General features: G+C 39.7%; 1 protein-coding gene across 1 annotated transcript in view; it reads left to right on the top strand.

Moving 5' to 3' along the window:
* The window catches only part of LOC126291467 (uncharacterized), a 2,161,958-nt gene that overhangs the window by 132,042 nt on the left and 2,016,549 nt on the right, over positions 1 to 13,367 (top strand). Inside the window, exons 6-7 of the mRNA XM_049984978.1 lie at positions 1,330 to 1,523; positions 10,147 to 10,337. Of these exons, the coding sequence (XP_049840935.1) occupies positions 1,330 to 1,523; positions 10,147 to 10,337 (385 nt within the window). The remainder of the gene's footprint in view (positions 1 to 1,329; positions 1,524 to 10,146; positions 10,338 to 13,367) is intronic.

Below are 13,367 nucleotides of genomic sequence, written 5' to 3'. Positions count from 1 at the left end.
ATTCCCTGCTTCATAGGTCTACAAATTGAAATACAAGTGGGTGATTTCCCACTCTGCTTGTTCAATTTGTCACAAAAAGCAACTGGAGAATGTTTCACAAAGTAATGTCGACCTTCTGTAGCACTCCTCATCAATCACTGGCGACGCAGTGCGCTGATGTACGAGTTAACATTACATGGAATATAGGTACGAGTTAATAATAACAGTAACGCAAAAACCCATGTGGGCAGGATCTTATGTCAATCTCTACACACTGTTTTACAATGTTAAGGGGGAACCTGGTTATTAGCCATCCTGTGCGGCAACTGTAGCGGGAAACACAACATTCCTCGCCGCGAATGCAGTCCACGTCTCATTTAGCAGACATGCTGAACCTACCCAACGTTTATCAAACAAGTCTGTTAAATGAGTAGACAAAATAACTTGACTGAGTTAATCTTTACATAGTTGAATTATGTTAATTTTATTAAATGAGCAATTATATACAGTTGTTAAGTGAGATTTTCTGTAAAATCTGTTCCTATAAACAAAAGCTGAGAAGCATATAATATGCAAATTTAATGAAGTCAGTGAGATTTATAGTGTTGTTGGATGAGGTACTGGACTGGTAAACGTGGCAGCTTGCTGCTGTCTGTCGTTTTTAGTGCACTGTAAAGCTTTGCAATTGTAAAAAAGTAGCTTTTCAATGCCAAACATCTCACCCCACGGTGACACGCCACTGGCGGGGATTTTTAACATATTGTTCATGACCCTCCAGCCTACCATTCCCCAAAAATCTGCGATTTTTCCTCTGTTCGACGTTTTTTTCTTCGAAGACGTGCTACAATTATTTTACCCAAGAATATCATTTTTCCTGACAATAATAAATGTTAGTATCTGGCGTGATTGAAATTGCTCCAGGAATTCCATAGTTATGCTAACAGGTCATAACTCTCCCCCTATGACCCCCAGAGAGGGTTGTTAGGGGTGTCTTACCCCATTGGTAACCGCTTCCTGGCACTCGATCATATGTGCACCAAGTTTTGTTGGAATTATACCAGGCATTTCTGAGCTAAGCTTGCATGTCACTATTTTCCCATTACCATGCGTGCCCCACAGATAGGGGTGTTAGAGGTTTTTACACCTACAGTACCCGTTTCCTGGTACAACGTCACATGGGAATAAGTTTAGTTGTAATTTCTGAAGGTGCTATGTGGAACATACATCTGTGTTTGTAAGATAATTTGAAAATGAATCGTAACAGAGCTGTTGGGTGCCTGAGTAGTGCCTTACATTCATCACTTGTCAGTGGCATGCTGGCCTACTCACGCGCTACTCCACTTACTGCAGGTCTGACCTGGCGCGGCTGTGGTCCTCGCGACGGGACTCGAGCGCCACTTCCGGAGCGACCATCATCACTGCCAGGGACCCCGCTCAGCGGCGCGGCTCTGGGGAGTCGTCCCGGAGTGGCGGGCGCCGCGACTCCACCACTGTGATCGCCTCCTCTGGCTCCAGGAGGGGCTCTGGGGAGTCTGCGCGCTCAGGCAAGTGGCTGTCCGTGTCCAGGAGAGGCTGACTGGCTCAACCGTTGTCCTCCTGCTCTTTACTCTACTTTGTCTCCAGCCTGTTAAATTTCAACACAGAGCTCTGCCGAAGCTCCTGCCCAGGCAAGTGGCCCCCTCTTCATGCTCAGGCGAGCAGCTCTGAAACTCCCTTGGGGGGGTTTTCACAAGAGTATTCTGAAGAAAATAGTTCCCTCCTCCAGTGTACGCTACCTTTTCTTATCCTCATTCTCAATGTAACACATTCCTGTTCTACTTCTCGTACTTTTTTATCAATTGTTTGCATGCCTATCTTTATACTTGTCTTTTCCTTCTCTTTCAACACCTTTGTCATCTGTTCTGTTCACATAATTTTTTTTTTGCTACAGATCTTTCACTGTATTGTTTTTCTCTCATTTATTTACTTTTCAGTATTTGTGACTCTCAACACAATCTCAGTTGTTCTTAATACTACAAGCTTTTCATGACGTTCCCCATTTTCATTCAAGCAGGAGTTTACTTGTGGGCCCAAAGCTAATACAGATTTTTTTTTAAATTTAATACAGTATCTGCTACAGGTCCTCAAGTAATATTATCCTCTGAAAATATTGGAGACCTTGACACATCCTTCATCCACTCCATCCCTATGTAGTTCTATTTCCTCTTTCATCTATCTCCTCCTACTCTTTGTACTTTTTGTACTTTTCTTCCGCCTTCTGCAACTAATTCTCCTGCTTCATGGTCTTCTTCTTTGTAGTTGTCAGTCTTTTGACTGGTCTGATGCTTTCCTCTCTCTTTCCCTGTCCTTTGCTCATGTCCATACAACCACTTCACCTGACACTTTGTCTACTGTCTTTGGAAAATTTCAGTCTTTGTCTGCTCCTGTATTTCTCCCAATTATTACTCCTTCGAGTGTCAAGCAAACAATTCCTGGACACTGTATAAAATGTCCCACAAACATATCCCTTTATCTGGCATGGTTTCTTGTCTAGACTTCCCTCTTCATCTATACTTGTTAATGCATGTCATTATGTACCTTATCTGTCAACTTATTTTTTAGCATTGTGTGACACCATCATTTTCTTCAAACTCTTTTACTTCCTCAGTTAATCCTCACACTTCCTCTACTCCATATTCTTCTATAGAGCTTCCCACTATTCAAGTGATTCTTCTTATGATTTTGTTAATTTTTGCAATAACATAACTGCCGGTCCATGATTCACACATATCTGTTTATCAGCTTCAAACTCCAGTTGTTGCAACCTAAACACAGAATGATATTCTTACTGAGCGTTTTGACCATTATATGAGCATTAGTTGGAGTTATTTCAACTGAGTCGAAGTGGACGATTTGCACTTATGACTTTCTTGTGTTACCAGTGACAGTGTCATCCACTTGTCACTGGCTGATTTTCGAATGCATTTTAATAATACTGTGTACACTTTGGAAATTAATCCAGTTACAATATTTTAATATATTTAGTAGAAAGCTCACTAAGTCCATATTTCAACTGATTGTCGTAAAATTATAGTAAATCTTAACTGAAAAGATTCATATTGAATTGAATGAATTTATTTTTTATTTCTGTCATGTAGTCCTTTTTTCACAAGTTTAATGACACTCATCCACTTCCTAATATTTGCTACATGCTATGTCTTCAATAGTCTGTTTTAAATATCGTAAAGGTCTGTCTGGTCTAAAAATTTTACAGTAGCATGTCATCTATTCCTGCAGACCTTGGTTCAAATTGTGCCAACCTCTAATTCATACTCGCATGCTTTCTTCGAGACCTTCATCACCTACTCTTCTCAATTTTACTACAAATTTTCCTTTATCTACTAAAGAAGTTTTTAACATGTCCTCCTAGCACCACATTTTCTATCAGTTTCTCTGGCCCATATTTTCCCATGTAATACTGTCCTTTAGATGTACAAATGGTGAAGGTAGTTCCTCATTTTTGTGAAAAATTTGTCATATTGAGCATTTCTGGTATTGAAATTGCATTAACATTCTCGAAAGTTTCTCTGAGTCAGTGCTACTTTGGACATCTCGTGTAACTCGTATAATGTTGCTGAAAATACAATACATGTATATGCGAGACCAACTAATGGATGAGTAAGATGTAACTGCAATTAATAGAATTTTTTAATGTCATTGTTTCCAATTTATTTATTTCTAAAATGATATACCTTCATTGTGACTTATATGGGTAGATATTCAGCTGTTTTAGTGACAGGGGTGATACACAGCTCTTGTAACAGCAGCGAATAGCAAATTCTTTCATCCATTATACATGTTATATCCATTATGTACATATGTACACACTATACCCATTAGATGAATGTATACACATTACACTTATTATTATTTACATTTTCTGTACCCACAAATATTTCTGTGTCAGAAACAAGTAATGGGCAGTATTAGTATTTTATTATATCTTATAAATCATTTGGGAGAAAAATAATTTTTGGAAGTGATTTGAATATGTTGAGTAGGAGTTTCCTTTTATTCTGAGAATGGGAAATGAAGGTGATGTCATACTTAACTCTATTGTGAGGACAGCAATTTTCTAATCTGGAACGTTATTTATTTAACCTACTTGGATCAACATGTGAATATACTCTTACCTGGTATTTGTGTCCTATAGTTTTTGAGCCAGTTGGTTGGTGAGGGGGATGGGTTGAGGTGAGTGAATTATAGAATATTATCTGCAAAGTAGGACTGAAAATTCCTTTCCTCTTAATAGAAAGAAAATTGTTTTTATCATGAAGCTTTGATTGAGTTTGGTGTCTTGTACACAACAAACACTTGTTTGCAGTTTCAAGACAGTTACATGTGACATTATAAAACAGTATATTTTGCACATATTTTCTTTGTTTAAGATTATGTTTTTAGCCCACAGTATTGAGTATACTATTATTTTACCTTTTCTTTTTGAATGAATGGTACCATACAGTGATCAGCACAAGTTTATCACTTCTAATATTTCTGTCAACTATGGAACAACTTTCTTCTTTCTTTAAACTACTGTTCATTAGCTGTTAAATATAAGATTTGCATAAGAGCTGTGATAAACAGATTTCTTAACTTTCATGTGCACTGTTAATATATCTGCTTTTACTTTTACAATTACACTATTACTTGCATCATAAAATTACCACCTAATAGAATCTTTATTCCTACAAGATGACAATTTATTGTATGTACTCCTCATTTCTACCCAGTCAGCTTAGACAAATTATTTTCGTTAATATGATGCAAGGATCTTTGTCTTTTGAAAAACACTCATATAAATTCACCAACTACACTAAATATCTACCTTTTGTAAATAACTGTAGATAAATGAGAAATATTAGGGCTATTTTTTTTACTTGCAGTAATCTTTTATTCTCTGAAGTTGATTAGTATCTCTGTGAAATTGTCAGGTCATTCCCCACTCTCATTATTATTTTTTAGGAAAACCAAAAGCTAGCAGAAGCAATTCCAATAATGTAGCACTGAAATTGCAACTCAGCCTCCTGTTTTTTTTTTTTTTTTTTTTTTTTTGTTTTCACAATAACATATTCAAGTCATTAACATTTCAAGTATATAGGTTAATGTAAGTGTGAAATAAGCCACTGCAAACGTGAAATGCTAGTATATTAGTAACCCGTGTAACAGCCAGAATTTTAAATTCAAGCAATCAAACGTGCATGTATTGTCGTCCAGATCCCAGATGTCACTTTGTGTGATGGAGTTCCAGCACGTTGCACGAGGCTGCTAAATACAGGTATGGTTAGAGGTGATGACGCTAGAGTGGTCTTCCAATGACGACCCACATGTGCACGATTGGAGACAGATCTAGTGATCGAGCAGGCAAAAGCAACATATCAACAAACTGTAGAGTATTTTGGGTTACAACAGCGATATGTGTCTGATCGTTAACCTGTTGGAAAACTCGCCTTTAAATGCTATTCATGAATGGCACCACAACGGGTCAGTCACCAGATTGACGTCAGGAAGTGTGGGATAGCCACGAGAGCGCTCCTAGTGTCATACGAAATCGCATCCCATACCATGACTCCAGGTGTAAGTGCAGTGTGTCTACCACGCAGGCAACCTGGTTGCAGACCCTCCCTCATCTCGCCTCGTTATTACTAACACACTCCTGTCACTGGCGCTGGGGAGGAACCAGCTTTCATCAGAAAACACAACAGAGCTCCACCTTGCCTTCCAGTGAACGCTTACTTGACACACCTGAAGCTGAAAACGGCGGTAGTGTAGGGTTAGTAGATTGCACAGTACAGTTAGTCTGGCTTGGAGCTGTTGTTCAAGTAACCGATTTGTAACGGTTCGTTGCCTCACTGTGGTGCCAAACGGTGCTCAAATTGCTACTGTAGATGCAGTGCGATGCCCCAGAGACACATGTCAAACATAATGGTTATACCTCTCGGTAGTGCCATGTGGTCCTTTGGAGCCCTATCTTCTTTCGAACGTAAATTTCAGTGACCGCGGTCACCAGAAATCATATACTATGGCTACATTCCTCTCAAATTTTTCTGCAATATATTGAGAGAAGAAACATCACGCTGCTTGTAATCCTGTTGCACGATCTCGTTCAAACTCAGTGAAGTGCTGATAACGGCATCTTTGTAACCTTAAAGGTATCACGTACACTCTTAAAGGTAACTAACGCTCATGACTGTTACATAGTGTATTTAAGGGAAATTTGCTGTGGCGTTACTACTGTCACTCTTGTGCGACTGACGCGAAATTTGGGAATCTAAGTATCCACATGACAATTTTGATTTCCTGTAACTTTCGCCGGCCGGTGTGGCTGAGCGGTTCTATGAGCGTCAGTCTGGAACTGCGCGACCACTACGGTCACAGATTCGAATCCTGCCTTGGGCATGGATGTGTGTGATGTAGGTTAGTGAGGTTATAGTAGCTCTAAGTTCTAGGGGACTGATGACCTCAGATGTTAAGTCCAATAGTGCTCAGAGCCATTTGAACCATTTGTAACTTTCCCAAATGACTTTTGCTGAACACTGGAGAAGTTACTTCAGCAAAATTAATACCGATCCCTTTTTACCTATCACCAGGTTGTCTGTGGTTCATTAAAAAGTAGCCTTCCTCTTTTTCGTTATAATTTTCGTCTTCAGTGACTGACACTGTTAGTGTACGTCCATACAGCTGGCAAGAGCATAGAGAGGAACATTTTGACGTTTTGTCAGGAGGCATCTGCCTCGGATTCTTTGCTGTAAGGCCTTTTTTATTCGTAATCTGGAGTGGCCATGGCTGAATACGAACGTGAATGGTCATCAACTCTCCCCCAGAGAAGAGTTACTTGAAGCATTTACATTTTTGCACATATCAGTTTCCACAATCTTAAGCTAACTTGCGGAGGAAGAAGTATTATGGAAGCCAAGAATCTAGAAAATCTTGATCAACTCTAGAGAATTACTAACTCTGTTGAACACAGAACCTTAGTCCTTTCCTGATAGCCATCCCACATGGATAGGACTCCGGTTTGTCCACCTGAAGATAACATACGGGACAAGTAGAAACTAATATTCATATGTTGACCATATCTGCTGTCAACTATAAATCAGACATGGTTGGGGAGTCCACAAGTAGAAACTATGAAAGTAGGATAAGACTAGATGGAAAGCGAGAAACCTTCTACCAGTAAAGAAATAATAGAAAGACTTCGCCAAATGAAGGTGGAACTGACAGAAAGAACATCATGCCCTCCACATACACGGTCTCACAGACTTACTCTGCAGACCTGTACTCACAGTGGTATTGCCAATGAAGTACTGATGCTGCTAAATTCCCCAGACTTCGGATATATGACGTCAGTGATATTGTCAAAGCGGCACTAGGTCATTAACCTTTTTTTTCTTAAGTCATCATGATAGGTTTGATGCGACCCAGCACCAATTCCTGTCCTGTGCCAAGCTTTTCATCTCCTCAATTATTTTCTGGATGTATTCCAATCCCAGTTATTCTCAACAGTTTTTGCTCTCTACAGCTCCCTCTAGTACCATGCAAGGATGTATTCCACTCCCAGTTTTTCTCTACAGTTTTTGCTCTCTACAGCTCCCTCTAGTACCATGCAAGTCATTCCCTAGGTCTTTGCAAATGTCTTATCATCCTCTCCCTTCTCCTTATCCGTGATTCTGACATACTCCTTTCTTCTCCAGTTCTGCGCAGAACCTCCTCATTCTTCAAATTATCAGTCCACTTAACTTTCAACATTCGTCTGTAGCACCACATCTCAAATTCCCCCATTCTTTTCTGTTCACGTTTACGCACCGTCCTTGGCACACCACCATACAATGCTCTGCTGCACATGTACAGTCTCCGGAATTTCTTCCTTAAATTTAGGCCGTTCATTGATACTGGCAGATTTCTCTCGGTCAGGAATGCCCTTTTTGCCAGTTCTATTCTGCTTCTTATGTCCTCCCTCAATGATTACTTTGCTGCAAAGGTAGCAGAATTCCTTAAGTTAATCTACTTCGTGATCACCAATCCAGACGTTAATTTTTCGATGTGCTGATTTCTGATACTTATCATTACTTTCGTCTTCCTACGATTAACTCTCAGTCCATATTCTGTACTCATTAGACTGTTGTTTCCATTCAACACATCCTGTAATTCTTCTTCACTTTCACTCAGGATAGCAACATCATCAGCAAATCTTATTATTGATATACTTTAACCTTGAATTTTAATCCAACTCTTTAGTCTTTTTTTCTTATTTCCGTCGTTGCTTCCTGGGCGTATATTTAAATAGTAATGCTCTAAGACTGTATCTCAGTCTTACACCCGTTTTAAATCGAGCAAATCGTTCTTTTTCTTCCAGTCTTATTATTTCCCCTTGGTTTTTGTACATATTACATTTTAACCCGTCTTTCCCTGTAGATTACTCCAACGTTTGTCAGAATTTTGAACACCTTGTACCATTTCACCTGTCGAACGTGTTTTACATATCGACAAATCTTAGGAATGTGTCTTGATTTTCCTTTAGTCTTCCTTCCATTATCATTCGCAAAGTGAGAAGTATCTCGCTGGTGTCTTTGCTTTTCCTAAACTCAAAATGATTGTCATCAACATGTCTTCAATTGCCCACGATTGGTGTAGTTCTTAAACCAGTTGCCTGCCGTTAGTTTTGGAAACAGAACTCCCACAACCTCACATACTTCTATTTTACTTTTGTGCATTTAATTCTTCTGTAGTGCTCGTTTCAGGGCAGCTCCGCCACTCCCAAACGCTGTGCCTAGTGTTTCCAAGACAAAGACTTTTCCGCCTATGGGTCTGCCAATACATTCCTCGTTCGAAAGTAATGGAGAAGACCATGAATTCTCTGACACATGTATGTCCTGGTCGACGTTTGATGGGGCCTTAGATCTGTTTTCTTTGATTTTAGAAAAAATGGAACACATACAGCCGTCCATATGATGTCATTTATTGTCTGGCTACCAGCTTCGGTGCTTCAGTGCATCATCTTCAGGCTTTAACTGACGCTGAGGTCTCAAGGAAGTGCACTGAAGCACCAAAACTGGTAGTCATGCAATAAATTACATCATATGGGTACCGAGCGAGGTGGCGCGGTGGTTAGACACTGGACTCGCATTCGGAAGGACGACGGTTCAATCCCGCGTCCGGCCATCCTGATTTAGGTTTTCCGTAATTTCCCTAAATCGCTCCAGGCAAATGCCGGGATGGTTCCTTTCAAAGGGCAGGCAGAATTGCATCCCTGTCCTTCCCTAATCCGATGAGACCGATGACCTCGCTGTCTGGTCTCCTTCCAAAAAGCAACCAACCAAATTCATATGGACCGTTGTAGACGTTCCATTTTATTACATAAGATGAATGGCCTAAGTCCCACAGACCTCCCATGACAAGGACGGACATACAGAAACGTCATAGTATTTTTGGGATATGTCGTAGACAAGATCTGCGCTGCAAATTTTCTCATCCCACGATTAATTGTCGCCCTCAGTGAAAACAAAATTCAAATTATAATTAAAATTTTCTTTTCTGCATCTAATGAACTGCTTACCTCCTTCAATAAAGCTTTTAAGATATCTAAAGCAACTTTAGAAAGAAGCAATATGGTCTAAAATCCGTCTACAATAAGATAGGTGTTATGAAATACTTAAAATGAAATTGGTGGACAAACTTTTTCCTTAAATAAATTGATTTTACCATTCGGTTGTAACCAACAAAAAAATCCAAGTAAATGATCGAAGCACCGCATGAAAATGCTACAAGAGAGACCGAGGTTCTTAATATCCAAAACACTTGGGCACATCAATGAAGAGTGGTTAAACTGAAAAATTCTAATTCTTGCCTTTTGGGTTTTCTACCGCCTCAGTTACACAACAATCACACAACCATCAGCTTTTTTGTGATTTCAAGGCTGCCACTGAGGAGATAAAGTCAACAACCACCAGTAGATTGAAGCACTAAATGGAAACATTCTTTTGATTTCCGCATGTCTATTTGTTCTATAGCCATCTTATTTCCTCTGTGCAAGAAGTAGCTGTGAAACGTATACATGACGACGATAGTCAGGGAAAGGCACAGCCTGGTACCCGGGGGACTTCTCTCACAGGATAGTGGTTTGGTCCGCAGGCGCTGCCCGACGAGACTCGACGGCGTCGGGTGCGGCTCCGTCGCCGCCGAAGATCCACCACCAGCACTCGCACCACCACCACCACCACCACCACCACCGCAGCTCGCACCACCACCACCGGCAGAGGAGGGACTCCAGGACGGCGCTGCCCGTCACCGAGGCGGGCCAGCAGCCCAAGTACTACCGACAGGTCTGTCTGGTGCCGTCCTCTCACTGCATTTCGTTCAGCTTCCGCCACATCTGTATTGTTCTCCATGGACGAGGTATTGGGAGAACTCATATCAATATTCCGAGGTTACACTAGATTATTTTGTTTACAATGATGTGTCCCACCATTTTACCAGAGATAGTGCTACAGCATCAGGCAAAGTTAGAAAAAAATTGGTGCACAACATTTTTGAGTCCTTAGAAAAGATACAGTTTCAATGGTGCACCGCTTCCCGGCTAGGAACTATGAAAATTTTCCCTCTAGTGACGTTCAGAGACGGTGCTCAAAGAGCTGCGTGCCGGAAATTGTTTTAGACATTTTACTGAAAATTTTACCTTTTCGATACAACTGGTTTCTGCTTACTTTAAGCAGCCACAATGGCCATGTCGAGGAGTCGGAAAATCTGGTGACATCTCGTGTTTTACGATAAAGGTGACGCTTGATGTTGTTCCCATGTGTCTGATTGGGCTCTATCTGCCTCCAACATGCTCGGTGGATGACATTATGGTATCTTTCTTCGTGGGGAACTGTCGAAAACGTTGGTGATGTCCCTCTAGAATTTAGGCAAAGATTATGATTGCAGTATGACAAGGCCCCGCCAACATTGCCGCAGATGTCAGAGAACCTCTCGATAACGGTTTCCCAGTTGTTAGATTGCGAGTGGGTGGGCCTATGCAGCGGCCACCATGTTCTCCCAACTCCACGCCTATGGATTCTTTTCTGTGATTTAGATTGAAGCGTTGGGTGTACAAGGCACCAACCGATATTCTAGAGGAGTTGGGTGCCCATTTCGTTGAATCTGCAGTCGTTATTCGCGAAATACACGGTGAATCCAGCATTAAATCCTTCAAAGACCTCTTAGGGCCAACTGTGCACATACAACGTTTGTGTCACAAAACTAAATTGTTTCCTTTGATCTTTTATAATAATCTGTATGCGCCCCGTCCTAAAATTAAAACTGAATTATAAGGAAAAATAAATTCTCAATGTCCCCTGAACTGAAATTCTCTCTTGTATATAAATTTAGACCCTTGACTTTGTATAATAATGTGATCTAGCCGCATCAGCAACTTATATATAACACTCCTATTCAAACGCCTTCCCAATTTACTGCTTCATCTCTCTCTCTCTCTCTCTCTCTCTCTCTCTCTCTCTCTCTCTCTCTCTCTCTCTCTCTGTTTTGCAGTAGTCTTCTACATTCTGTACCGAATCTTTAAAAGACTGAGGATAATGATTAGGCTGCTTCAGATTTTAAAAACAAAACCACACAAATTTAATGATCGCGTTCGGACAGTTGACGATAAGAAAAATAATCTTCCACTTTGCCACCAAACTTCAGAAATTCGACACACGACAAACCACAAAAGTCAATATAACTCAATATTGTTCCCTCGACAACCACCAGTCTATTAAAGAATGAAGTGTGAATGGCGACCGACATCCAACAAAACAAATGTCCAAATTTCCCCTCAAGCACACGTAAAGAATAAATAATCAATCCACAAAGGCTTGATATTAGTCACAATCAACAGAAATTCGATACTAGTAGCATGGAACATTTCCAATTTCAACAGCCAATTTCGACATATTCCATATGTGTCTACATCACAAATTTTTCCAAAGTATGATATGCATGTATTCAGTGTAAATAAATTTAACAAGTTGTATTTTGAATCCTTAAGACGTGTGAATATGATTATGCAATCAACTGTACCCAGAATCTGACTCAATTTCACCGTTTGAGGGGAGGGGGCCAGAGGTCAATAGAAAGTTCACTCAACTCTCTCTCAAATCACCATTTCTCGTAACTACTAAAATGTTAATCAAAGTCACTCCACATATTCAACTGAAATTAAATTACTTGTTGCAACAGTCCAAACGATCACATCAGAATTTCTAACATGTAAAGATACACTCCAAACCCATAAAACTGTTCTATGGATAGACAAAATTCAATCGGTCATGAAATTTTTCACGCAAAATACCAGACTGCTTAAGGCATTTTATTCACAGTAATATGTCACACCTTAAATGGACTAAAGAAAACTTGCATTTAGGATTCCTACATCGATTGTCACAGTACACTTTCTAAATTCACTTCCCATAATTTAAAAAAAATGCGATTCTGTTGCACAAAAATCTATTATTAATGGCACCCACCTAGTAAAAATGCCTGAGTTAGGAGCATCTCACAGAAATAAAAGCCCCCTGACAAAAATCGTCGTTATTTCATTCACCTATCCACACCTGAATAGTACGGTAAACCCTGACAAAGCCCTCGAATTGCTCCCTGTGCCAAAATATTACTCTTTTATTATACATTCATCAGTACCTCTGAACCTCATCTGACAAGTTAATGAAAGATTCTGCATGAATTGCACAATCTCCAATCCACAGTTTGCAACTGTGATTTCCCTTTATAGTAAAACACATAAAGAATTATCACTCTAATTAAACACAAGAAGGAAGCAAAAGAAATATTTCACTATACTCTAATCAGTGCAATAATCTAGTCACAATCCTGATTTCCTGAAATGATTTGTAAATGTTATCATGAATGCACCCATAAGCAGTATAAGCAAAAGTATGATATCAAGAAGTGTGTTTAATATAAACGAATAGAGCACCACATAAAATACCTGTTAGGATCTACAAGTGTAGAAGACAAAACTAAGGTTAATGAATGTAATCTCTGTTCACTGAAGTATGTTTCCAAACCAACAAAATTGTCTTTGACCAGTGCAAATACACTCACAGAATAAAATTCTAGTACCAAAAACAGCAGCTAAGATGAATAACATAGTAAAGTTTCACATATGTAAGAGAACTTCCTCAATGTACACCACCTTCATTTAGAAAGTAAAATTAATTAATTCAATCATAACATTCTGTTCCACATTCTAATAATAAAGAAGGTAGTTTTCTCATTCATCAACGAATGCAACAGAGTATGAATATTCCGATGAGTCACACATACATTAATATTTATGTAGCTAGTCAAATGCCACATGA

This window comes from Schistocerca gregaria, chromosome 9 (genome assembly GCF_023897955.1).
Source record: "Schistocerca gregaria isolate iqSchGreg1 chromosome 9, iqSchGreg1.2, whole genome shotgun sequence".
NCBI lineage: Eukaryota > Metazoa > Arthropoda > Insecta > Orthoptera > Acrididae > Schistocerca > Schistocerca gregaria.
This window is presented reverse-complemented; position numbering and strand designations above follow the sequence as displayed.